The 25,614-nt window shown below is 38.7% G+C and overlaps 1 protein-coding gene across 5 annotated transcripts in view; it reads left to right on the forward strand.

Annotated features, from left to right (window-relative positions):
- LOC126260938 (protein turtle homolog A) overlaps window positions 1-25,614 on the forward strand; it is a 101,087-nt gene that overhangs the window by 8,849 nt on the left and 66,624 nt on the right. For all 5 annotated transcript variants that reach the window (XM_049958448.1, XM_049958463.1, XM_049958455.1 and 2 more), the window contains exons 3-4: window positions 460-653; window positions 18,691-18,820. In XM_049958448.1, the coding sequence (XP_049814405.1) occupies window positions 460-653; window positions 18,691-18,820 (324 nt within the window). The remainder of the gene's footprint in view (window positions 1-459; window positions 654-18,690; window positions 18,821-25,614) is intronic.

The following is a 25,614-nucleotide window of genomic DNA, read 5'->3' on the forward strand; positions in this document are numbered from 1 at the left end:
AATTGTATAAACTTATAATGTTAATGGTACTCAGTGTTTTGCATATTTTCCTGCCATTAGTTTTGGAATTTGGATCAGCTATATACAAAACATTTTCATTTTCAATGATAAATATAAAACAAAGCTGTTTTACTTTAGGCAGACCTAATATCTAAAAATGTGAACTGTGTTGCAGACTCAACAGAGTAAAGAAGTTTGTGGATGGGATGAGATTTGATGCATTTGAAATGTGATACTATGTAGGAACTGAATCATTGTAAGGAAAAAAAAAATTAAGATTTGGTATGTGGGATTAAGGATCCAGAATTTGTTAGTTTGGTAATGGTGGGGGATGCCTTGGAGAGAGGAGGTTAGGGGTAGGCAATATGTATCTCTTTCTTTTGAAGAATCTGTGTATGTGGGGAGGGGGGCGCAGGGGGGTTATGGATCGAAGTTTGGCTTAATAATAATATGTTTCAGCTCCTCCGCCAGCACTAGTTAATGTCACTGTTCGTCCCTCTACTGTATTGGCACTGTTGATGTGGGATGTAGCTGAAGATGGAGGGTATGAAATCACACATTTCACTATTCGATTCCGCCAGAAGTATCCCTCTGACGATGGCCAACCTGACACCTGGCGCTCAACCCTTCCTGAACATATCAGTCCAACTGCTGTAAGTAATTAGTTTATTTTCAGAGGATTTTAAATAGATAATGTTTCTGTTGAGTGACTTGGATGGTTTCTTAGTCACATCTGCTTAATAATGCCAATAAAAGAACATTTTTCTAGTACAGCTACTCTCGTTTCTATATTTCAGAAATGTTCTTGAGATCGTTGTATCTTCTGACAGAGAAGTAAGTAATTCTGTGCTATGAAACACTTATCCTTGCATTGTAGTGCCACAGAATGGTGTGTGCAGAATACTTTAATGTAGAAAAGTTGTTTTCCTGATTTTTGGTTTACTAATAGGAAGGTTCACTGCATCTGTTAGTTGCATAGTTTAGTTTGTGACTGAAATTTCTAGATAAATATTTAGCTGGAAGCCAATGAACTTCATTGCTGAGTGCAGCGGATCTTTGTACAGATTGTAAAAATCATTATTCTACTAATTCCTTATCCTTAGACAAAGTTTATTTGGGTTGAATATGTAAACTGACGTAGACTTATGTCTTACTAGAAATAATTGTCTGTTTGGGTGTGCACCTCGTGGACAAGTTGTCCCAACAATTTTTGTAAAATTACGTAAATTAATGACATTTCCAAATTCTCTCTCTCTCCTGTGTGTGTGTGTGTGTGTGTGTGTGTGTGTGAAGGAAATATGACAAAACAACCATCTACATCTACATGATTACTCTGCAATTCACATTTAAGTGCTTTTCAGAGGGTTCATCGAACCACAATCATACTCTCTCTCTACCATTCCACTCCCGAACAGCGCGTGGGAAAAACGAACACCTAAACCTTTCTGTTCGAGCTCTGATTTCTCTTATTTTATTTTGATGATAATTCCTACCTATGTAGGTTGGGCTCAACAAAATATTTTTGCATTCAGAAGAGAAAGTTGGTGACTGAAATTTCATAAATAGATCTCGCCGCGACGAAAAATGTCTTTGCTTTAATGACTTCCATCCCAACTCACGTATCATTTCTGCCACACTCTCTCCCCTATTACGTGATAATACAAAACGAGCTGCCCTTTTTTGCACCCTTTCGATGTCTTCCGTCAATCCCATCTGGTAAGGGTCCCACACCGCGCAGCAATATTCTAACAGAGGACGAACGAGTGTAGTGTAAGCTGTCTCTTTAGTGGACTCGTTGCATCTTCTAAGTGTCCTGCCAATGAAACGCAACCTTTGGCTCACCTTCACCGCAATATTATCTATGTGGTCTTTCCAACTGAAGTTGTTTGTAATTTTAACATCCACGTACTTAGTTGAATTGACAGCCTTGAGAATTGTACTATTTATCAAGTAATCAAATTCCAATGGAAACAAAGTGCAGAACTACAGTAGTGTGTGTGTGTGTGTGTGTGTGAAGGAAACATGACAAAACAATCATAGGGAAAAAAGTGCAGAAATACAGTAAGGGTTGTAATTAAGGAAAAAATGTGTTTAAAGCATTCACTAGTATCAGGACACAAAATGTGGATTTATCATTGACCAGTTCACTAAAACGTATAGCCTGAGTTTGGCAGTTTTGTGATTACCAAATATGAATACTTAAATTTAAGTATTCATATTTGGTAATCACAAAACTGCTAAACTCAGGCTATACGTTTTAGTGAACTGGTCAATGATAAATCCACATTTTGTGTCCTGATACTAGTGAATGCTTTAAACTGTTGTCACATCAATGTGCTTGTTGAAAATTTGAATTTGTATGTTCTTTTATTGTGTTCTTGTCATTACGATGTGCCTCCCATGTCTGTCTAGATTATAGAACAAGAAGAAAAAGTTTAATGTGTGAATGTCAAGTGGATGTATACTTCACAGCTGTTGTTAAGTAAGGAGAGGCAGAATGTTGAAGAATTGTGATGGGTGTCTGAGTTATCCTGCATAGTAGTCAAACAAAACACTCTTCACAGATAATTTTGGTCTACTGTGAGAAATTTCTCATCACACATTAGGCTACTGTGTACTGTAAACAGTCTATGAGAATAGCCTTCTAAGTTTTTACAAATGACAACTAGATGGTGCTGTTGAGATGTGACAGTACTGTTACAGTCTAGTCAGTGAAGGAAAGTTAGGGGAAAAATTTCATGTAGTCACAAATTTTTGTGCAGTGGTAGGGAGGGAGTGTTGTGAACAACATCTTAAAAATCCTGACTTGTGGAGTGTGAGCTCGAGGCCGGGGGTGTGTGAAGGTCACTTTTGTAGGTTTTTCATGAATGTCTTGACAGCTGCAGCTTCAATTGAAACTTTTTCCCAGTACGAAATTAAATTATATTTATTTTTCGTATAAAGGAAGGTCCTATTTATCTTTTCTCTAGGACTAATTATTTCCACATTGCAAGGAATAATAGTGTTTTAATGGTGTGTGTGTGTGTGTGTGTGTGTGTGTGTGTGTGTGTGTGTGTGTGTGTGTGTGTGTGTGTGTGTGTGTGTAAAACATCATCTAAGTTTAGTATAACATCATGAACACCAGAAGTACCATGTGGGTAATTTTTTACCCACAAGAGTTTTTCAAGGGCCTTAACCGCCTCCATATTCATCACAGGACCAAATGCTCCTGTGACTTTTCATCATTTATAGGGTTTTACAACTCACTAAAATGTTATCACTGTAGCCCACCTAGAAGTATGAAAAATTTATCTGTTCTTCCGGTAGCACCATGTGGATGATTTCTGACCCATACGCATTTTAACGCTATTTGATATCAATAACACTAAATAGTTTCTGAGCATACCTTAACTCAATTCATGAGATGTTGGAGTGTATTACGACACTTTGGGCCAAAAGGACCTTGAAATACAAAGAATTTGGAGGTCGGGCGATACTTTATATCAGTGCGGCTTTCCATTTTCTACGGTCCGGCAACATGCAGACCTATAAAGTGACGCTGATGAGCCACAGAATAACATCCTACATCGCAGACTGGGGCACTGCTAATAGTTCCCATACACAACAGCAGATGCCAGGTGTGTCACACTTAATGTTTTCCGTCAGTACGTCTTTGTCTGTACTTGACCTGAGCAGGCTGAGGCAGACCTGACACCAACAATGTAAGCTTGCAGTTTATTTTCATGAGTTTGTGTCACTGAAGCTACGATTGCAAGACGATGTGGCATTATGAAGGGCGAGATTCTCTACTGTCTGGAGAACATTTTACTGATGCAATCGAGTGATGAATCCAGTAGTGAGACAATTCCATTGGAGGACAACAATTTATTCCAGTGAAAACTGCTGACTCAAGTGATTCAGACGCAGCAAATGAACAGTCAGCAGCATCTGATCCATCTGACGATGACCTACTTCTTACACAACATAAGCATGAACCACTCCAGCTATATTTTTGAACCAAAGAGCACACAGTCAACTGTACAACTTTCTTTCTTCTATTCTTTAGATGTCAGATTTACGGATTCTACCCGAAGGTGTGAACATCCCCTTCAATGATGAGCCAAACATGCATGCAATGTAAGACAATGCCTTCAACAGGGACAAGGATGGTGGGGCAGAGGAGTTATCGGTCAGCTACCTGATGGAGTCAGCAAGTCACTGATAAATAAAACTTTATTCAAAACTCAAATGCAATATCACTGATAATCTAATGTAAACACTTAAGTTAAATTGCGTCGTGGCTGGTCTTTTGCCATTGTTCCCACTCTTTCACCAGTTACAAAGAATTTTGACATGTCACAAGACAGTGACGGCATGGCAGTTGGTGCAGTTCATGGAGCAGCGAAAGGTGGACATGGTCACAGTCACGGTATACTGGGTGCCACACGTCGTGCAACAGCTCATGTCAGTGATCCAATCCTGAAACTGATAAAGTACACTGAAGAAAACACTCACAGCACAGTTGGTAATAATGAGTGATTCCTAAGCCTGGAAGAACTAGATGCTTTTATTGGATTACTTTAGGCTTGTGAAGCATAGGGTGCTTGGGGTATTTCATACAAAGACATGAAGCAATAAGTGGGGACCTCCTTTCTTTCAAAGCACCATGTCAGGTAACAAATTTGCAGAAATATGCAGTCATTTGTGTGTGATTATGTGTCATCAAGACAACAACATAAGAAAACTGATAAATTTTACCTTGCTTCAGAAATGAGGAATCTGTTTACTGACAATTGCTTTGTCTGCTAAAAGCCAGACAAGACAATGACTGTCGACGACCAACTGTATCCTTGTGAGTGCAGGTGCCCATTCATACAATACTTGCTGTGTAAGCCTGATAATTATGGGGTAAAATACTGGATTTTGTGTGATGCTGACAACTGCTACATCCTGAATAGATTCTCTTACCATGGCAAAGATGAAACTTGTGATCCAAGCAAGAGTCTTGGTCACCATATCGGTATGAAAGTGGCACAGCCATTCCCCAACTGTGGTTGTAACATCAGCAACTGACAACTTCATCACCTCTGTGAAACAGGCGGATGAGCTGGAACAAAAAGGAACAAGTATAGTTGGCATGCTTTCAAGTTCACTGAAGGAGGGTCATCCTGCTGTGCGGAGCGGAGATGATGCATTGTATGCAACACACTTGTACAAGTCAGGTGACAATCTTTTCTCAGTATACCAAGGGAAAAAGGAAAAAAATGTCCTTATTCTGATTAACAAGCATGCTGGATGTCAGGTGAATGAGAATATTGAGCAGAAACTTCCACAAAACTGTAAAGTCTTGTAATGAAACTAAGGGTGGAGTCAGTGTAATTGATCAAATGGCTAGACGCTACAGTGTCTGAGCTGAAACCCACTGGTGGTGACGTTACCTTGATCAACACTCACTTGAGTTTTAAGTCACTTAATTACTTACCTCTAAGAAGATTTGACGCTGAGAGATTATACTCATAGTTGTAGATGGGCTTGCTGCTCCTTACAATCTGCAGTGAGGAGCTAGTCTCCCATTGCAGACACTCCATACTGGTGCTGGCCAATATGGAAATAGAAGGCGTTATCAAATTCATGCTTCCTGCAAATAACAAAAGTGAAATAAAATGCCAAACTTATGCTTCAAGTACAACAAGTTTGTGCGAAAGCTGCTAAGTACAAACTCTTGTCTGAACTGTGAGCCCATCCCAGATTAGACAGTTCTGTCAACTCTTTGTTCCTAAATGTTTCTAAGTATAGACTAAAGTTGTTGATTCAAATGCTTTAATTCCTTGATTGCAATAAGCAAGAAAACATGCAGAGCATTTTAGTTACCTGCTGCATTTTAGAATCTTTCACAAAAACCTGGTACTCAACCTATTTGTCTGTAAAAGTAAAAATACTACTAGTACTCACAAAAACAGTATGTTTTGCCTCTGTTTCAGTCTTTATTTTTTTTTAAAAAAAAAGAAACATTGTAGCATTGTTTTACTTCTTTTGGTGATGATTTGTGAAACACTGTGGAATTTCTCCTGTAAAATTAAAAAAAAAATCTGAAAATTTACGTTTGACAGTGTGCTATTCATTTTAGAGACCAAATTATCCTTTGACTAAACTTTAGAGACTTCCTGAATGTATTGGCAACACGGCGACACTCAAAATCAAATACGAATAAAACTGTGGTTTCCTACTATGGGTCAAAAAATCCCACATGGTACTACTAGGGGTACGGCAAAGTCCAGCACTTCTAGTGTTAAGGGATAAATTGTGTTCTGGAGGTGTAACAGGGTGAATATGTGGGGTGGAGGTTAAAAGCGTGAGGGAAAGTAGGCTGCCGAACTGCGATCATGCATTTTCCTCCTTTGTACGTCTGCAGAAGGATGAGAGAGTGGACAATTTCCAATTCTCTCTATCACATTGCCAAAAAAAAGTAACTCCAGGGTGTTTCACAAAGTTACACAGATCCTTCTGCAACTCGCCATATGAGTCACTGGCATTGAAGTGTGCATATATGCATGGGGGTGTTTACTTTCCACAAAGTGTGGTTACACTACATGGAATACAGATATGAGTTGCTGATAATACAACCCCAAGAAAAGCATATGGACAGATTCTACATAAATCTCTGTACAGTTTTCAACAAAGATAGAGGAAAATTGCTTCTTAGTCATCCTGTACAGCAGATTGAGTTTTTTTCTGGGAAAGGCAGCTTCCCCTCCCATGATTGTCGCTCTCTTTTCAATTAACAGACAGACTATACCTACCCAGCATTTCCTGTCCAGTTCTCTCATGTGAGGAGACAAAATAACTTCAATGAACTCATGTTTATATAGTGGAGCTATTTTCAGTTTATTTAGTGAGTATTTGCACTGCTAAGTCAAAACATTATGACCACTGCCCACAGCAACATTGGATACTGCCTGGTGGCATTGTGGGCACGCGATACAGTAACGAAAGAATGTAACCAGAGTAGACATGGCTGGGGGGATCACCATAGCGAAGATGCGAGCTGGAAATGGGGAAATCCACTGGGATAAGCAACATTGACAAATAGCAGATTATTATTATGCAGAACCTGTGAGTGAGTATCAAATGTTCATGTGCTACTGTCATGAGCATCTGCGGAAAGAGGTAGAACAGTGAAACTGCCACTAGCTGCTAAATGGTTGGATGTCCATGTCTCTTCACAGAACATGTAGTTTGGAGGCTTGACTGCTATGTAAAGGAGGATCTGTGGCATCTCTGCTCAAAGAGCGTAATGCTGATGCACACACCAGTGTTTACAGAATACACCATTCATTGTACACTGTTGAATATGGGGCTCCGCAGCAGACCACCCCTCCACGTTCACACATTGATCCAATGTCATCATCAATTATGATTGCAGTGGGATCGGGGCCATCAGGATTTGACCATCAATTAATGGAAACGTGTCAGCTCTTCAGGCGAATCACATTTTTGCTTCACTAGGTCCCTGGTTGTGTCCACAAATGCCATCATTGAGGTGAATGATGTCTTGAAATGTGCAGCGTGCCACAGATGCAGGCTGGTGGGAGCAATCTTATGCTATGGGAGACCTCTCCTGCACTAGCATGGGACCTGTGGTAGTAATCAAAGACACTGTGACAGCTGCAAACTATGTGCTTCCCTTCATGCTTGATGTCTTCTCTGGCGGCAGTGTCATTTTTCAGCATGAACTCATGTTGATATCTTGGTGACCAAATTTGCCTGATGTAAATCTTATGCAACCCATCTGGATTGCTACCGTGTACACAAATCAGTGGCCCATTCATCGTCATCTTCGTTTCCCCTCTACCCAACATCTGGTCAGGTTGGGGAATCAATGGTACTTCACCACTTTACTCTCTCTTTCCACCATTCTTCTTCCACAATTTGGTTCCATAGCACGTCTCTCCTCCTTAAACTCATCTTTTTCGTATCAATCCATCTTGTTCTCGGTCTTCCTCTTGGCCTCTTGTCCTCAGTCTTGAACTCCAACGTTCTTCTTGGTATTCTTCCCTCTCCCATCCTCTTCACATGCCCAAACCATTTTAATCTATTCTAAGCGGCCCATTATCTACGCGAATTACATGACCTGTGTGTAAATGTCTAATGGCATGTACCTCTACAAACCTACCAACAAACTGTTTGATCCGTGATACACAGAACCAGTAGTATATTTCATTGCAAGGATGGTCAAACAAATTGTGAAGCAAGTGTGATAATATTTTGGCTCATTAGTGTATTTGCATTTGTTAAATGAGGTATTGCATAAAAAAGGCTCAACAGCTCGAGGTGTCAACACACTTATCACACTGAAGAGCCTGCATTCAGTATAAAATGCTGTCAGTATGTATTTGACAGTCTCAATTTCATTGTCTTCGCTATCAGTGGCTGGAATACTTTCCACAGCTTGTGGATATCATTCCAGCCTCAGCTCTTCCAACACCTGAAGAGGCTCAGAGGCTTAGATTGGCTCCTCCTGCAATAGAAGTATGTCACCTAGGTGTTATTGAGCACAAGTCAAGCAATGCATTAATGCAAATTACTGTTTAAGATTTAAAACATGACCAGTCGTATTCCATCACACATGTTAAAACTCACATTGCAGAATATACTGTGGATGTGCGGATCCACTCGGTGCAACCCATTCTACAAGTGCCAGTAATTCCTCAATTTAAGAGATTTAAACAGTGTACCAGTAACACAATTAATGGTGAGAGAAGTGCAATAACTTTCTGATCATTCATTAATTCACCACCAAGTGACTACAGCAACAAAGTGCCACGACTTTACCAATCCCATCCCTTACCTGCCAACACTACTTAGGTCATTGACAACATCACACTTACAAATTAAGTTCTCCTCAGCCATTGTTTATGGGAATGTATTTTACTTAAAAGCTCACTTATCAACTGCAAATAAGTACTCTCATAATAAACTATATAAACAGAAGCTCAGTGAAGATATTTTGTGTACATATGTAAGAGAACTGGACAGAAAATACTGAGTAGATATATCTGTCAGTAAACAGGCCCATTGTAGGAGAAGTTATGTTTCCTAGATGAAAGCTACAGCTGCTGCAAGGATGACTAACAATCAGTTTAGCCTGTAGCAGTGTAGAACAACATGCAGATATTTACATGGAATCTGCCAATATGCTTTTCTTGTGTTTAAATTACTAGCAACTCATATCTGTATTCAGTGCCAAGTGGGTGCACTATCAGTCGATCGAGCCACAGGGAGCTACTGAGTCACCCAGGGACGCGCTGTGACTGTCCCAGTTCAATGGGCCAGAGAACAACATCAAGAAGAATTGCTTCTCAGTTTTTGACAAGATCAATGGTCCCCCACCACCACATGGGGTTCAAGGTCACCTTTATTGATAAAACGTGCAGTCATTAGTTAGAGTTGCACTTTCACAACATCCATGACCCTTAAACCAAATAAATAAACTTTCAGAACTCATTTTCACAACATCCATGGCCCTTACACCAAACAAATACACCTTTAGTACTCTCTGCACTGCGTCTCCTATGAGTGTGGCGAGTTAAAGGCTTACCAGAGTAGTAACAAGACCTACCCAGATCCTTATTAACTGTCTCACCAATATGATAGGTATGACAAGCAGTCACATTAGGAATCAAAACTGTGCAACCCAGCAGTGGCAGGAGCACTATACCAGATTATACAACAGCAACAGTAAACCAACTATTACTATGACTGAAGCTTTCATTATTTAGAGTACTAAAATTACAATTATGTCCTATAAATACACATGGTTCATCAAGAGTAGAAGTATTGGTGACTTAATGCAGTTTTGTTTTCGCAACAACCACTCTAGTGCCACTCTTTGTTTGTACATTAATAATGCTCATGAAAACAGTAACACAATGACGCACATGTCGACAGCATCCGTAGTGCATCATGACTCAGTAGCACCATCCAATGCAGTTGCCTGTGCAGCAACCCAGTCCGATACAGATTGGCAGTGAGACCAGATATGCCACTGCTTATAGAGCTGAGTGCACTTATCAACACTGCAACTTCTGGCTTTGGCCTCACATCACCCTCGGTGCCCAGAGAAGCTAAGGTTGCTAAGTGGGCAGGACCACACTTTGTGAAAAGCAAACACCCAATAAGACGAGCTGCAGAAGGGTTAGTATAACTTTGTGAAATACCCTGTAGTAGCCTTCTTGACAATGTTCTTTAGAGAGAAATGGAAATTGCCTGCCCCTTTTCATTTTGCAGACCTATGAGGTAGGAAAGTGCATAATCACAATCCGGGAATCTACCTTCCCTCATGCTTCAAAACTCCACCCCTGCATTTCCACCCTGTTACCCTCCCAGAACACAGTTATCCCATAATAATGTTCAACTGCACTTAGATGTGGTAGAATAATTTAATGTTGGTTTTTATCAAGTTATTTAACAATAAACATCAGTGTTATACAATTGAAACAGTATTCAACAATCTGTGATTTTAGGAAGTTTAATTTTGTACTGGAAAAAATTTTCGCCATAAGTTGTGGTTTTTGATGTATTCATTAAAAGCCTAAACAAGTTACTTTTATGCACCCACCTTTCTCCTATGTTCACATACCACTGGTTAGAGTTTTTAGGGTGTTGTTCATGACACTCTCTGCTACCACTGTACAAAAATATGGGACTACACAAATTTTTCCTTTTGTTGACATTTTTTGGTCTTTGTTGCCTTGGCTATTACTGTAAAATTTGTCATTCATTATCATTAAAACAATGTCAGCGAGAAATGAGTCAAGTACTTTGTTCACAGTAAGAATATAGAGAAACAGTGTTGCGAATAATGGAAATTTCATGTGAGAATTTTCATTGGATGATTTTATACAATTTTCAGAGAATCCTAATTCAACAACACTGCCTCAAAGTGTTTCTTTCAACTTTGGTAATCTGTTGCTCCAGAAAAGATAGTTTTCAGCTGGGTACGTTGGAAGGGGGGGGGGGGCATAGGCGGGGAGAAGAGCGCTATCTGGTGGTGGTGGTGGTGGTGGTGGCATGATGAGTCTGCCACCAGGTGCAGCATAGGGAGGCTGTGGGGAAAGGGGGGGGGGGGGAGCAAAAAGAAGAGGACAGGTAAGGGGAAACACGAGCATGTGCATTGGCAGAGGATGATGCACAATGAGGGTGAGTGGACATGAATAAAGGAAGTGATAGGACAGAGGGAATGGAAACTGTAGGGTGTAGGGACAGTAGGTTACCATAGGTCAAGGCCGGGATAAGTTCAGGAAGAGGAGAATATGTTTAAGCATAACTCCTATCTGCACATTTGAGAAAAGGTGGTGGTGGAGATGAGGATCCAGATGGCCTGGATTGTGAAGCAGCTAGCCAGATATGACACGATTATTGTTGTCTAGCATTCAAATTTCTATACTGTTCATCCAGGCATCACCAACCCCTCCCCCCACCCCCACCCCTCCTCCCTCACCCCTCCTCTGCACCTAAATCCCTTCGCTAAACAACAGGAAATTCAAAGACAGGTTTGTTTGCAGAGGGGGCAGATGATAAGGATGATGACACTAGAGGCATGCACACAGGAATTTTGGGTGTGGGGCAAGGAAGCGGGAATACTGTAGAAATGAGTGGATGCCAATAGGGAAAAAATCCTGGGGGAAAGAGGGAGGTGGAAGGTGGGAAAAGTAGGGAGAGGTAGAAATTCTGGGTGTGTGTAATTGATTGGGACAAGACAAAAGGGTAGAGACAGATGACTTGCAAGAGGGCAAGTTGAAGATAGGAAGCAGCAGTCTCCAGCTGATCTTGATGGCATAGTTGAGAAGCAGCTGTTAGTCATTTTTAAATAAAAGCTTTTTGGTATTCAAACCAAGTCATTTCAAATAAAATTCTGTAACTTTTAAAAGCTGTTTCTAACATCATTGTCAAGTAAAACTACAAGCTTCCCTTGTTGGTTATGTGCCCTATTTACTGTATATAGGTAAGGCAGCAGTTTCTGGAACCTTTCATAGGATGCCCGGAGGGACACCTATGGGAATGCGAGGTGCAAAGCTTCTAGCTTCTCCCTTCAGACATGGCACCTGAACACTCAGTAGGTTTATTCTTGATGATAGTAACAAAGACAGCTGTTGAAAAATCTAGAATTTTACCTATAATGGCAGAGCTCAAATATCAAGAAGATGTAATAGTTTTCATGTTGGCCAGCAATGCAACTGCAAAATTATATGCAGCATGGTTGTACTAACAAGTGGTTTGCTTCTGCTCTGATAGGCTGTATGCTTGTTTAGTAAGCATGAGAGGATTACAGAGATACTCAACAACATGTGGTGGCAGATGCTACAAGAGAGGTTTTGTGCATTACAGAGAGATTTACTGTTGAAATTCTGTGCTCATACCTTCCAAGAAGAGTTTGGCAACGTACTACTTCCTTCTTTGTACATTTGACAAATTAACCGTGATGAGAGTATCAGAGAAACTAGAGCTCATACATAGACTCACTGACAATTGTTCTTACCATGCACAATTTATGATTGAAACAAGGAATGGGAGAAGTATCCTCTGCCGTATGCTGTCACGTGACCTATAGAGTATAGTGGTAGTTATAGGCTAGAAGTCTTTCCTCAGTGTTCATTAGTACTGAAATGTACTTCCTTCTTCCATCAAATTAATTATGACTTGTTTGGCCACATACACCTGAATGACGAATGTCCTAGGACACTACCTTTCCCTTCATAAATGACAGGGGTGAAGAAGTATTGGTGTTTCGACAAAAACTGTGGCTCACCTGTAAACGGTGTGTAAAGCAGTCTTCCCTCTTCCCTCCCTCTAACTGTAATTTTCATTGTTGATCAGTTAATCTGTGACATGGTGTAAATGATATGTACAACTTTGTGTAGCCCCTGAAGTAGTAATCTGTTAATTTACTGACAACCCGTGTCCTTGTTTGTGACAGTTTCAAATATTGGTACCTTGGAAACAGTTGCTAATGGAACATATGTTTATCTGACGTTTTCCATTCAGAGTTATTTATACTATTTGTCTTAATATTTGTTGTTTTCCTTGTGAATCATCTGTAGAGAGAAAGAGAGAGAGAGAGAGAGAGAGAGAGAGAGATTGAAAATGCTCTTACATTTCCTTGGGACATACCTAATGTTACTTAAGTTTATTTTGAAAGTTCTCTATCCATTATAATGAACTGGGTGTGTAGTCAAATACTCAGTTGCATATCTTCAAAGATACCATACTTCACATGATTATATATTTGTTAGTAGTTGATGATGCAGTACGGTGTTGAACATCTTTTGGAAGTCCAAGATGATGGGCCCTAGCTTATCATCTGTCTGCACTGTAGAATGATTTGTTTCAAGAATTTCATTTCATTTATTGTTTTATGCAGATTTACAAAGAACTATAGGGTTCCTACATATGACTAGTCCTGAAATTTCTCTAGGTGTTCCATCGGCAAATATTTACTAGATAGCTGGCCAAAGTGGGGTTAAAACGACAGAAAAATTAGTTAATAGACACTGATTTTCCTTCCAAAAATTTGTCATGAAATTAACGAGATTTATATTGTCTATTTGATGGAATTTGTGTGTTCTATATAGAAATGGTTGCATTGTTTTTGCTTCATTATAGATGATTTAATTTGGCAGATGAGTGAGAATCTCATAACTTTCTAAAAACGGCGTTTGAAGTCAGTTTTTTGTTTTTGCACTAAACTCAGTCTGTAGGCAAGTTATGAATAAAACTATAAATAATTTGTTGATGAGAGTTATTTCCCAAAATATCTATGATCCTTTACTGTCAGTTTCAAGGTATCAGTTGCAGTTTACTGCCAGGTCTATGTAAGTTTCAGAATGTGGTTTTAAGTACAGTGTTTTATTGGCATGTGCATGTTATTAGAATACTTATATACCTTGAAATTCATCTCGTTTCTGCCACATTAATTTACTTTATTGCCACATAGCACTATAATTCAAAAATAAAGAAAATCTTGTGCTGAAAATTTAAAAGCATAGGTGAAACAATCTATCAGAATATTCAAGAGACTTAAACATATAGATGTGATGCAGGAACATTAGTCCTAAAATTAAATGTAAGGTTCAAAAACAGTTAGTTTATTGTTGAGGAAACAAGAGTCTCCTCTATATTCTGCAGGCTTCAGAAATTATTCCTAAGTGGCTGGATCTTACCTATTTACTTTAGTTGTCTTCTTCATGAATGTGTGGTATGTTAGCTGTCACTTGTGAGTATTTGTCTTGTACGGACAGAAGAAAACAGAAGTTCTGCACTGTATTGAGCACAGTGATTTATTAATGGAAGAAATAGTGTTAGCACATAATGATTGTGCCTGTTGAAAATTGCACTGTACTACACTACAGATTTTTAAGTTAATGTACAGGAAACATATACCGTCTAATTTAACATATGCTGCAACTTGTTTTCAACAAAGAAGTAACCCACTGTGTTTGAAAACTCATACTGAAATAGATAAGTTGTTTACTTCAAACAGTTGTTTACTCTTTAGTGTGTGCTACTTTTTCATCTTTGGTACTCCCTCACCTTGAACATTTAGGTCAGTTACTTTACACAGCTGATTAGTGTCTAATATAAGGTACTGTTTCGTCAGTGGCCAATATTGACATATCATCATATATATTTTGGCTGAACATAGTTCAAGAGGAAGTAGTCAGAAATTATTAATAAGAAGTGGCTTGAACATTTTTTGTGATTAATTTTTGTTAATCAGTTTCTGTAGCTTCATAGAAGCTATATCTAAAATTACCAAATTGTTTGCTTCTTGAATTCACAAAAAGGAATTGCATCTCAGATACTACGTATTTGGTGTTTCTGAGATACATGTTTGTCACATTTGTTTATGTGATCTGGAAAGAATAAAGTTGTTCCTGTAGGTGTTCTAGATATATTTGTTTATTGCAATAATGAAAATTACAGACTGGAAATGATAACCACAACACATGGGCCCCTAAACACATCCACTCACAACCACTCCAGTAATAGTTACTGTTGATTTGTTCTGGACATTGTCAGTATGTCCCTGTTACAAATGGAGTTGTGCACAAAACAAACCAGCAAAGAAAGTAATCTAAAAGTGTTGTGTAGGTTAATCACATTATCCAGGCATGTCCTGCTCTTATGGAAATGCAGGTTTTCTCAGTGGATTTAATTGATGAAATCTTCTTGGGTTATCAGTCTAGTCATGGCATCATATTGCCACAATGCCTGAAAGTGACAAGTGGGAAAATAATTGAAATGCATGACTAGGCTGATAACCCTGCAAGGTTTCATTTATATCATACTCTTTTTATCTAGAGATCCTGAAGGTAGTTGTCAGATGTAGGGTAGGGGACAAAGAAAAGGCATTGATATTTTGTCCAAATAAAAACAAAGGCCTTTAAAACCACGCGTAATAGAAGAAAAATGACTATTTACCAATATTTAAAATGCAAGCATTTGGAATAGAAGTGATAGAAATGCAAAAGTTATTAAATAAATGTATGGTAGCTGCTTACCAGAAGTAAAGACCAGAGAAGGAGATTAAAAGAATTGCAAGAATAATATGGAAAGGAATAACCACTCAGAAGCATGGACCCAAAATGTGTGTGATGACACGTTACTTAGAAGTAGGTGGTTCAAATCCTGGTGGTGGAAGAAATTTTCATCACTTTTATCTGACTTGGCAAGGGAAGGACATGGTGACATGGAGTTTGTGGCTTTATATCACTGTCCTGTGTTAAATTTCTCCCCACAGTGTCTCATGAATAGATGGTATGTAATACTGCTGATGGTGAACCATCCAACAGACGGTCTTGTTGATACTATTTGGCTGTGTGTTGGCACTGGGTTTCGCCATGTCATCTCTCTCTCTGTCATCAACAATACAAACACTACTCTGTACATACTCGAATCAGTCACCTACACTCAACAGACACGACTCTCACACTTTGTGAAGGAATGGTGTCATTTTCAAGTTAGCTGGCTGAACCTAGAATGCATACAATATTACTTGGCCACTAGTTGCACAGAAGGCGTGGTAGGGGAGGGGACTCCGGTAGTGGTGGGGGCTCCCTTGCGAACAGGACAGCGCGGTAGTGGAGGTGTTGCTCTACAGCAAAAGCCTTTGTGCAAACACGTATCTCACAGAACTTGTAAGCTACAGCTAGTGAGACTGAAAATGATCATATTAACAGGTTAAGCCAGTACGACAAGTAATCCAACAAGCCGACCATTTATTATTAAAACCACAATGGGTACCGGATTATGCTGAAATTCGATCAGAGAGAGCAATTTATTTTCACCTATCTTGTTCACCTTATTTTCTTTTTCATGTTGCCATGTTAAAATTAGCTTCTTTTCCCAAAACAAAACAGTGTTTACACAGTTTCACCTCACTGACATGCTAATGCAGTTGCAACAGAATCCTGAAACAGTCTACTATTAATAAAACTGTCAAAGACAAATGAAGGTCAGTAACTTATGAAAAGCTCATGCTTTGTATAAAAATAAGAGTGTGATTGCTTCATTTATGGTGTCACAAAATCCATACTAATTCTCATTTCGCCAGATATTGATAGCCCGTCAAAGCATTACATTATTTCGTTGAAAAAAGATCTCTAGTCACTCGTACATCACAGTAGATAATAAAGTTTCGCATGATGGATATATAACTTAATACCCTCTGCTTTTCATGCTATCATTTGCCAAAAATTCATTGCAATATTTCGAACCATGTATGAGATCTGAAGGATGATATGAATATTTCACCTCCTCTCTCATTTGCGCACACGACCAGAAATGAGTGCATTTCATACAGTCAGTTTCCTCAAGATTGGTGGCAGATATAGATCTCGTCTTAAGTTTAAAGAAAAATCCAGTATGTTACTCCATGTCAGAGAATGTCTCTTTCGTAACAGCTGTGTAACCGATAACCAACTGAGGCAGCCATCCATTCGGAACAGAGGGGTGGACTCACCCAGCGTGGAGAGTGAGAATGTACTTCTGTGGACCAGCCAAGTAATCCTGTGCAAGCTCTAACCCCTGGGGGTCTCCCAGCCAGTGATACCATTTGGACATTGGCCGCAGTTTCTCATCTGTTAGTGTATATGTTTTGAACAAGTTTTGTTGTCAGGGCTAGAGGTGGCACTCCCTTCTTTGATACTTCTGAATATCGTTACTGACATTTTTAAAATGCAACACCATTTGACCACTGTTTGCTTGTTCAAAACATTTTCACCCAAAAAAAAAAAAAAAAAAAAAAAAAAAAAAAAAAAAATAATGAGCTGGCAAAAAAAAAAAAAAAAATCAGCTGTTCTTTTCTCTCGTCCATGCTGAAGATCAATTGCAGCCTAAATTTAATTCAAGTTAGTCAGTATAAATCTGGCATGAAATTATAGTCAATAAACAGGAAAACTACTCTTTACGAAGATGCTTCAAATGACTACCATTGATGTTGATACATAATCTCATTTTTGGTTAGATTATATTGTCATGATGTACCACTAAATGTTTTTCAGGCCAGTTTTGATTTAGCTACATGGAGTAGTAGTAATTACTTTGAGTTCACTTTACCTAAAACTGAAACCTAGTACAGCATAACATGTCACATGGGCAAAAGAATAAATGGCAGTATTGGAAACTCTGAATAAAATAACTTTTCTTCAGTTTTTGTTTACATTGTGTCTTTACTGTTTTGATGAACAACATGCCATCTTATCATCCTCATCTTCAACAAACCATTCTATTTATTTCTTTTGATTTTTATCCTCAGTTTGATGGTTACATCTACCAGAACAATATGTATATGTAGTTGAGTTGTGTACATCACAATTTATGAACTTGGGAGGCATATTTTTTCAGTGGTGATATCCAGATGAAAATGTTTACTAACCTGGTAAATATTACAGCCAGTTTATGCCAGTGACCTCTATATGTGTGGGTGTTGCCAAAAGGATCATACAAACATAGTATGGTTGTGAATTGAATTTTATTTCCAGTTGTTTCTTTGCCAGGGACTGATTCCATTCCACAAGACTAAATTGAAATGACTTGTCATTGAAGCCATGTAAAGTGACAATATATCTGTACACAATAAGCAGTAGCTTTTGCCCAAAGATTATGAAGTTCCCTCCAAATTATGGCATGCCAGCTTAATTAATTTTGTAATATAGGTAGCTGAAGGTGAAATTTTTATTTTACACCTGACATGAAGTGCTACAGGTGCAGTAATGAGCACAAATTAGTATCATTAATGTGGTTTAACACAATAACTATTGTCAAAGGAGCTAAATATGCTCCATATATAACAATGTGAGAGTACTCCAATATGAGAATGAATCAACAAATTATCTTTCCATGGCAGAATACAAAATGAAACAAGCAATACTGTATTTTCAGCAGGACAACAACTATAAACTATAAACAATTTTGTTTGTAAAAAATTTGCACTTAATCTGCCTTTTGTTACTACTGTGCTACAGCTGGTAGTTGTCATGACTTCTAAATAAATTTAACAATGGCATTGAAGTTTCACTCTCAAAGTTATCTTAAGTTTAATAATTTTTTCTAGTGTTTAGCACATTGCATGAGTGCAGTATTTCTCCTCTTTCTCCACCAGCTGCTTCCTCTTGTAAACAGGCAAGTGAGGCTATGGATTTGTTTTTTCAGAGGCAAGTTGATGTTTATCATTTGAAGCCAAATACTACATATATATTTAGACTGTGGGCAAACAATCAGCTTGGAAAAGGAGTGGTGACAGAAATGGAAGCAACTACTTCACATGATACACAAGAGATTGGTAAGTTGGTTTGGAACTTATACAACTTCACTTTAATTTCAATAAAAAAGTGTCTTGGATCGTTACATGTGGCACCTATGTGAGTCTGCTTCCAATAGAATGTAGCAATATTTGAAGTGCACTTAATTAGCTCACACTTAAATTTATTAGACTGAAATTCACATATGGACAAAGAGCAAATTCTAAAAATTGTTTTGGGTTAGTGTAATTATATACTGTTGTTCTGCAATAGAGCAGCAAAAAGGAACTTTGTTGTTTGAGAGGAAGAAGTGAAGATAACTGGGGAAGAACCTTAATACATAGCAATTTTATTGATCGGTCACATTAGATAGGTTTTACACTGCTATTGACAGTTGAAACATAATATGATTCCCAGATGGTTTGTGAGCATCAGAGGGAAAGGGATGAGGAGAAGGAGGTGAGATTTGCCTATTATCAACTGATGGAGTGTGCTTAAGATACTAGACTTGTTTCCATGACGGTATCAAGTGCAGTGGGACCTGGTTGCGATTTTTTTTTTTTTTCTTTAATTAAAAGAATCCTCCACCGTCTCGTCATACAGGGGAAAGGGAGGAGGGAACGGCGCCGGAGCAGACTGCATGGACAGCAACACCGGAAGCACTTGTTTCATGGTTGCCATGAGCTCCGTCTGCTGCTCAACCAAAACCCACACTAAATCCTCCATGCCGTGGATAAGCTGCGAAACTGGAACAACGACGCAACACGCGAAAGAACAACCCTACACGTCGCCAATTGTGTAGTAACACGGTTTACGTTTTCTGTCGCATTTCACATAGCGTAGACCAGGAACTGTCTCCTAGGCATGCCCGATGTGAACTGACTGGGTACGGCCTGTGCTGCCTGAGTAGTAGTTGTTGTTCCGCCGGCCGAATTCTTGCGTGCCCTCTGGTGGACGGGACTCTACTTAAATGACAAAATTGTCGTTAGGTATCCTGAAGGCCACTAGTGGAACAGGGTATTCCTAAGAATGCCTTGTTACACTGCAACTCACAGAAACAGCTAATTAAGTTCATTAGTTAAAAAGAGCTCTAATGATAGTGGGATATCGGACCTCGTGTATGAAGTATGTTCTCTAAATAGTATGCATATTAAATACAATCAGAAAGATCATTCAAAAATAGAAAATAAAATCCATGTCTGTAGTCATACAAACTTGTGCAGTCAGGGTATAAGTATACGTAGCTGACAAAATTTGCCTGGGAATGAATCAAAATTCAGACTCAAAATTATACTTTCACAGGGCTACACTATAAGTACATATATGCAATAAAAATATATCTAAAAACAAAGATGATGTGACTTACCAAACAAAGCGCTGGCAGGTCGATAGACACACAAACTAACACAAACAAACACACAAAATTCAAGCTTTCGCAACAAACTGTTGCCTCATCAGGAAAGAGGGGAAGGAGAGGGAAAGACGAAAGGATGTGGGTTTTAAGGGAGAGGGTAAGGAGTCATTCCAATCCCGGGAGCGGAAAGACTTACCTTAGGGGGAAAAAAGGACAGGTATACACTCGCGCGCGCGCACACACACACATATCCATCCACACATATACAGACACAAGCAGACATGTTTAGTGTATACCTGTCCTTTTTTCCCCCTAAGGTAAATCTTTCCGCTCCCGGGATTGGAATGACTCCTTACCCTCTCCCTTAAAACCCACATCCTTTCGTCTTTCCCTCTCCTTCCCCTCTTTCCTGATGAGGCAACAGTTTGTTGTGAAAGCTTGAATTTTGTGTGTTTGTTTGTGTTAGTTTGTGTGTCTATCGACCTGCCAGCGCTTCGTTTGGTAAGTCACATCATCTTTGTTTTTAGATATATTTTTCCCACGTGGAATGTTTCCCTCTATTATATTTATATGCAATAAAAGTTATATAATAAATGTGAAACATAAAAATGTGTTGTAATTGGGATTTTGAGTCGGAAGTACCTCAGAATGGATCTTATGCAAACTATAGGTGTTGTTACTTCTCAAAGTGTAGCAGCTTTTTGAAACTACCAGCTAAGGGGAAATCATCTCATGAAAATAAATGAAGCTGATTCATCGTTAATTAAGGAAAAGCCAGCATGTGTGTGGCACATAGCATGTGACGTAGACTTTTCTTTAAATATAAAATTACATGTGGTGATAAGATGGCTGCAATGTGATAGTACTTGTTAGTAAAACTTTTTGCGATGTATGGCAGGGATGATACGTCAACAAGTAATATAAGATGAAGAAACAAATAGTCTGGTTGCAGGGCTATCATAATTATTTATTTATCAGTGGCACATTTTTCCTGATTCACACATCTTCAGATTGGCTCATATTAGATGGTGTTAGGCACATGGGATATGGGATACCGAGAACACAGAATATCCCAGTAAATAATTGCCCTCATCAAATATTTGGAAACATTGCGTGGTGCACTTGTTGAAATATGCAACATAGTCCAATGAATGCAAAAGAGGATTAGATCTACATAGATGTTTGAAATTCATGGTGAAAACTTTTAGCTGTCTTTTATTTTGCACACTGCTACTAGTTTGTCGTAGACCATTTTCAGGATTAGCAGGCACAAATGACTGGAGTGTTATACCATAATATAAACAATTACAAGTTGTATTGAAGGCCAACCATAGTCAATAAAATTGTCAGCAGTATAGTAATTGTTGAAAGTCAATAACTTATTGACTTCTAATTGTTTACTTCATGGTGTGACATTCCTGCCATTTATGCTTTCTAAGCTTGAAAATGATCTATGACTGAAACTGGTAGTGTTGTGCAAAATAAAAAACAGCTGAAGATTTTCACCATGTATTTCAACTGCTATGTACTAGCTGATTTTCCCCACTTGTAGAGATGTTGCCCATATCCGAACTATGCACAGAGTACTGGATATGAAAACACACTTAGGCATGTGTCAAGTGTCATCAGCACACAGCAGATGATATGGGCTGCAGATGCTTGGCACATGCTTCAGTGTGTTCCCGTGCACAGTACTATGTACAGAGCCCAGAGATGAGCAGCTACACTTCCTACATTTTTGCATGGTGACAGATCTGTGTAGGCCTGATCCTATGTTGCATTCATTGTCCCTGAACAAGGACACCACAAAATGTTTCCAAACATTCGACAAGAGCAGTTATTTGTTGGGGCATTCGGTATGCATGGTATCCCATGTACCTGACACCATCTAGTATTAGCCAATATGAATGTGCCTGAATCAGGCAAAACACATCATTTGTAAGTAAATAGTTACTACAACCTTGCAACCAAAACTGCTTGTTTCATCATCTTATCTATTAGTGATTTTCATGTGGTTGTTACACGTCATACGTGCATTAGAATTGTGGAAGTGATGAAAGAAGTCACAGTTGTCATGTATTATTGAAAGTTTGTTTACTGAAGGCTATGTACTTAAATTCATGATATGATTAAACTAAACAGTGATACAGAGTCCAAAGAAATGAACTCTCGCCCTATTACTGTGAAATAAGAATACTGGCAAAATATGATACAACAGTATACAGCAAATATAGAATTAAACAAGTATTTCAGCTACCTGAAATTGTTTTAAACACTAAGGCAAAGTATATGGTTGCAAAATAAGTGATAAGGCAAACACTGTCTATGATAATTACCAGAGAGATGAGGTTACCACTTCTTAGGGTCACAAAAACATTTCTAATATCCTTGTTTATATAAAGCAAATCCTATAGTTCCTCCTAAAAAATGTAATAAGTGATGAAGAGACAGAGTGCAAAAGTGTGATAGTGAACTTTGTTTCTTGTTCTTTGCTATGGCTGCATAGTGTGTTACGTTAGTGAACACTCAGTGGCTGCCTATGTCTTAAAGTACACTTTAAATGTATTTTTTTCTCCTTCAGCTTCAAAATAAAAGTGTAAGTTTAAAAAATATATATTAATCAAGAAATGTAACATGCTAGTTAAACTTAAGTGTCAACTTAAACTCTTTGAAAAATAAATCTTAGAAAAATATTTCTTACCTAAAATCCTAGGAAAAGTGACAAAATAGCACTATAAACATTATATAGAAGAAAGGAAAGAAAATATTAAAGTATTTCTGTACATGGAATTCACATGTGGCATTTAAAAGCTCTTCAGCAAAAAACCATGTGGAGGCAGAATAGCAGAGATGGGGGATGGAGCTGATCACTAATATATGATGACTGCCAAGGAGAGGCAACAGGAGGAGAAGTAACCTGGTACCATAAGCCCTCTCTCTGGGAGAGGAAGCGTGAAGCAGGAGCGAGTAGCACACTTGGCTGCCTTATGAGTAACAAGGCTGTAACACTTGTCATACATACTCGTTGTCCACACTGACAATGAGCCGACTCAAGATGCTCACTGCAGAAGCACCAGGCTGCTATCTTGTGTGAACAAATTATGCTAGAATTACAGAATATCATTACTGCCACGTCTTAGATTCATCTTCCACACTGTTGCTTAGCTGCTGTAGAAAACTCTTTCAAGCCTGCTCATAACAAATGCATGAGAAAATACATGACACAGGAGGAAGTAGAACTTTAAATATAAGGGTTCATTCACATTGCAGTAGCAGAGAAATAAGCACAGCATTTTTTTAGTATGTTACTAAATAAAAGGACACATTGTATCAGGTGCTTTTTGGGAAGGGTTTTAAAGGACGTGACCGCCTGTTCAGTTCGTGGTGGTGTATCAAAAGCCAAAGTGTTGGAAACTTAATTGGATTCCTACTTCATCTTTGTAGCTGAAGTCAAGAGGTCACAGTAAATAGATGGGCATCAAGATGATACCTTAAGGCATGTAATGAAGTAGCTTCTCCTTCATGGAGATAGCAGGTTGGAGAGATTTAGGATAATTCGTTGTTTCCAGTTCTTCGAGTCAGTTTCTGTATTATAAGGGCAGGACCCATGAGTGCTGTGTCATTTGTTAACTTTATTTGTGTGTTCCATGGAGCAGTGAGACAAACAGTGGTCCAGCATCTTATTGCTACCGCATTCCAGCATTCAGTAATGTCTGAGGGCTGCCACACTAATACAGAGGCAGTGTAATGACTGCAAGAAAGATTGTTGTGTGCCAACAGGATGTTCAGTTACAATGTCATACAGGTACAATAAATGGGAATAATAAGGTGAACCTGATACATCCTTTTTAGTGGTAAAGAAAGCATAGAGTGTGAAACACAGGAAATTGGATGCTGATCTTCAGAATCAAAAAATAGACAGAGGGTCTTCAGAAAATATCTGACCAACATTACGTAGGTTAACATAAACAGACTGGGCTTGTAGCACTTACCGGGGTAAACTACATTTCACAAAAAGCTCATCGAAAGGAATGCAAAAGAGAATACAAAGAGACAGCCACCTCAGCTCTAAATTACGTGGCACTTCTTAAATAGAGCTTAAAATAGCATGAGCTTGTATGTCCACGTCCAAGGCACATGAAGTAATGAGACAGTTAGGTGAACAAAATAATCATGCTACCAACAAAGCCCTCCACCTCCATAGCCAAGTGGTTAGAGTCACTACCTTCGATGCAGGAGGAGCCAGATTTGATTCCTGGTATCTCCTCAGATTTTTCTGATGTAGGGAATAATGACTGGAGGAATAAGCGACATGCTGATCACATGTTCCATGATCGTAGATTGCTCCTTCTACTACTTTGTAGGCAGCAGTCAGACAGTCGGAAAAGGCTTAAAGGCCTAATCTGTGAGTGTTACTTACATTTATGAACAAAGCCACAGACTACATGCATAAAATACATCTTTTAATAAAAATCAATAAGAATAAGTTGTTTCTCAGTGGTTGCTCAAGTATTTTGGTTGGTTATTGCAGAAATTCATTCTAAGTGTTAACTTTACTGGCCTGCAGAAAGTACTAGTGCAAGATTCACTTTTAACTTGTAATAAAAGCTTTCTCAATTTTTTTATCAATAAAAATTTAATTTCCTTCATCATCATTATCAAAACACAGTTAGAAGAAACAGAGTTCAGCTATCAATCTTAATCCATACGGATGATCAGGATGCAGAGCGTACCTGTTGGGTGCTGGGAGCGAAAACTTCTTATATTGTTTAATCCTTTGTGAAGTACCAGGTCTGGCTTGCAGAGGATTGACAGAGCTTACAGCTAGTGGTGGTGTCACATACTGTAGCGTGTCAAAATCCATGATGCAATGCATTCAGCTAATTGTAGTGCAGCATTCACAGGTGATGTGAGTTGCAAAATCCAGTATGATCTTTTGTAAGATGGGGAGAATTTCATCATTCTTCCCTTTTTAATTGCGGGATTTCTCATCTGATGTGATTGTAAAATTATATCGTTATTACCTCTTATTAGTTGCCTAGTGACCACCCTAGAGTTGTTCTGTTGCACTGTCTTCTATATGACTTTCAGTTTCCTTGTTAGTCCTTTAACTTCACCTGAATCAACACCTGCCGCTAATTTTTCTAATTCAAAAGGGAGTTCATTTTTCACCCCTAAACTACCTTGAAGGGAGTATACTGAGTCAACTCTATAATAGGCATATGTAATTACAGCAAATATCTTTCCCTACCACAGTAGTACAAGTTTATATGCCAACTAGCTCTGCAGATGATTAAGAAATTGAAGAAATGTATGATGAAATACAAGAAATTATTCAGATAGTGAAGGGAGATGAAAATTTAATAGTCATGGGTGACTGGAATTCGTCAGTAGGAAAAGGGAGAGAAGGAAATGTAGTAGGTGAATATGGACTGGGGGTAAGAAATGAAAGCGGAAGCCGCCTGGTAGAATTTTGCACTG

The sequence above is a fragment of the Schistocerca nitens genome, chromosome 1 (genome assembly GCF_023898315.1).
Source record: "Schistocerca nitens isolate TAMUIC-IGC-003100 chromosome 1, iqSchNite1.1, whole genome shotgun sequence".
NCBI lineage: Eukaryota > Metazoa > Arthropoda > Insecta > Orthoptera > Acrididae > Schistocerca > Schistocerca nitens.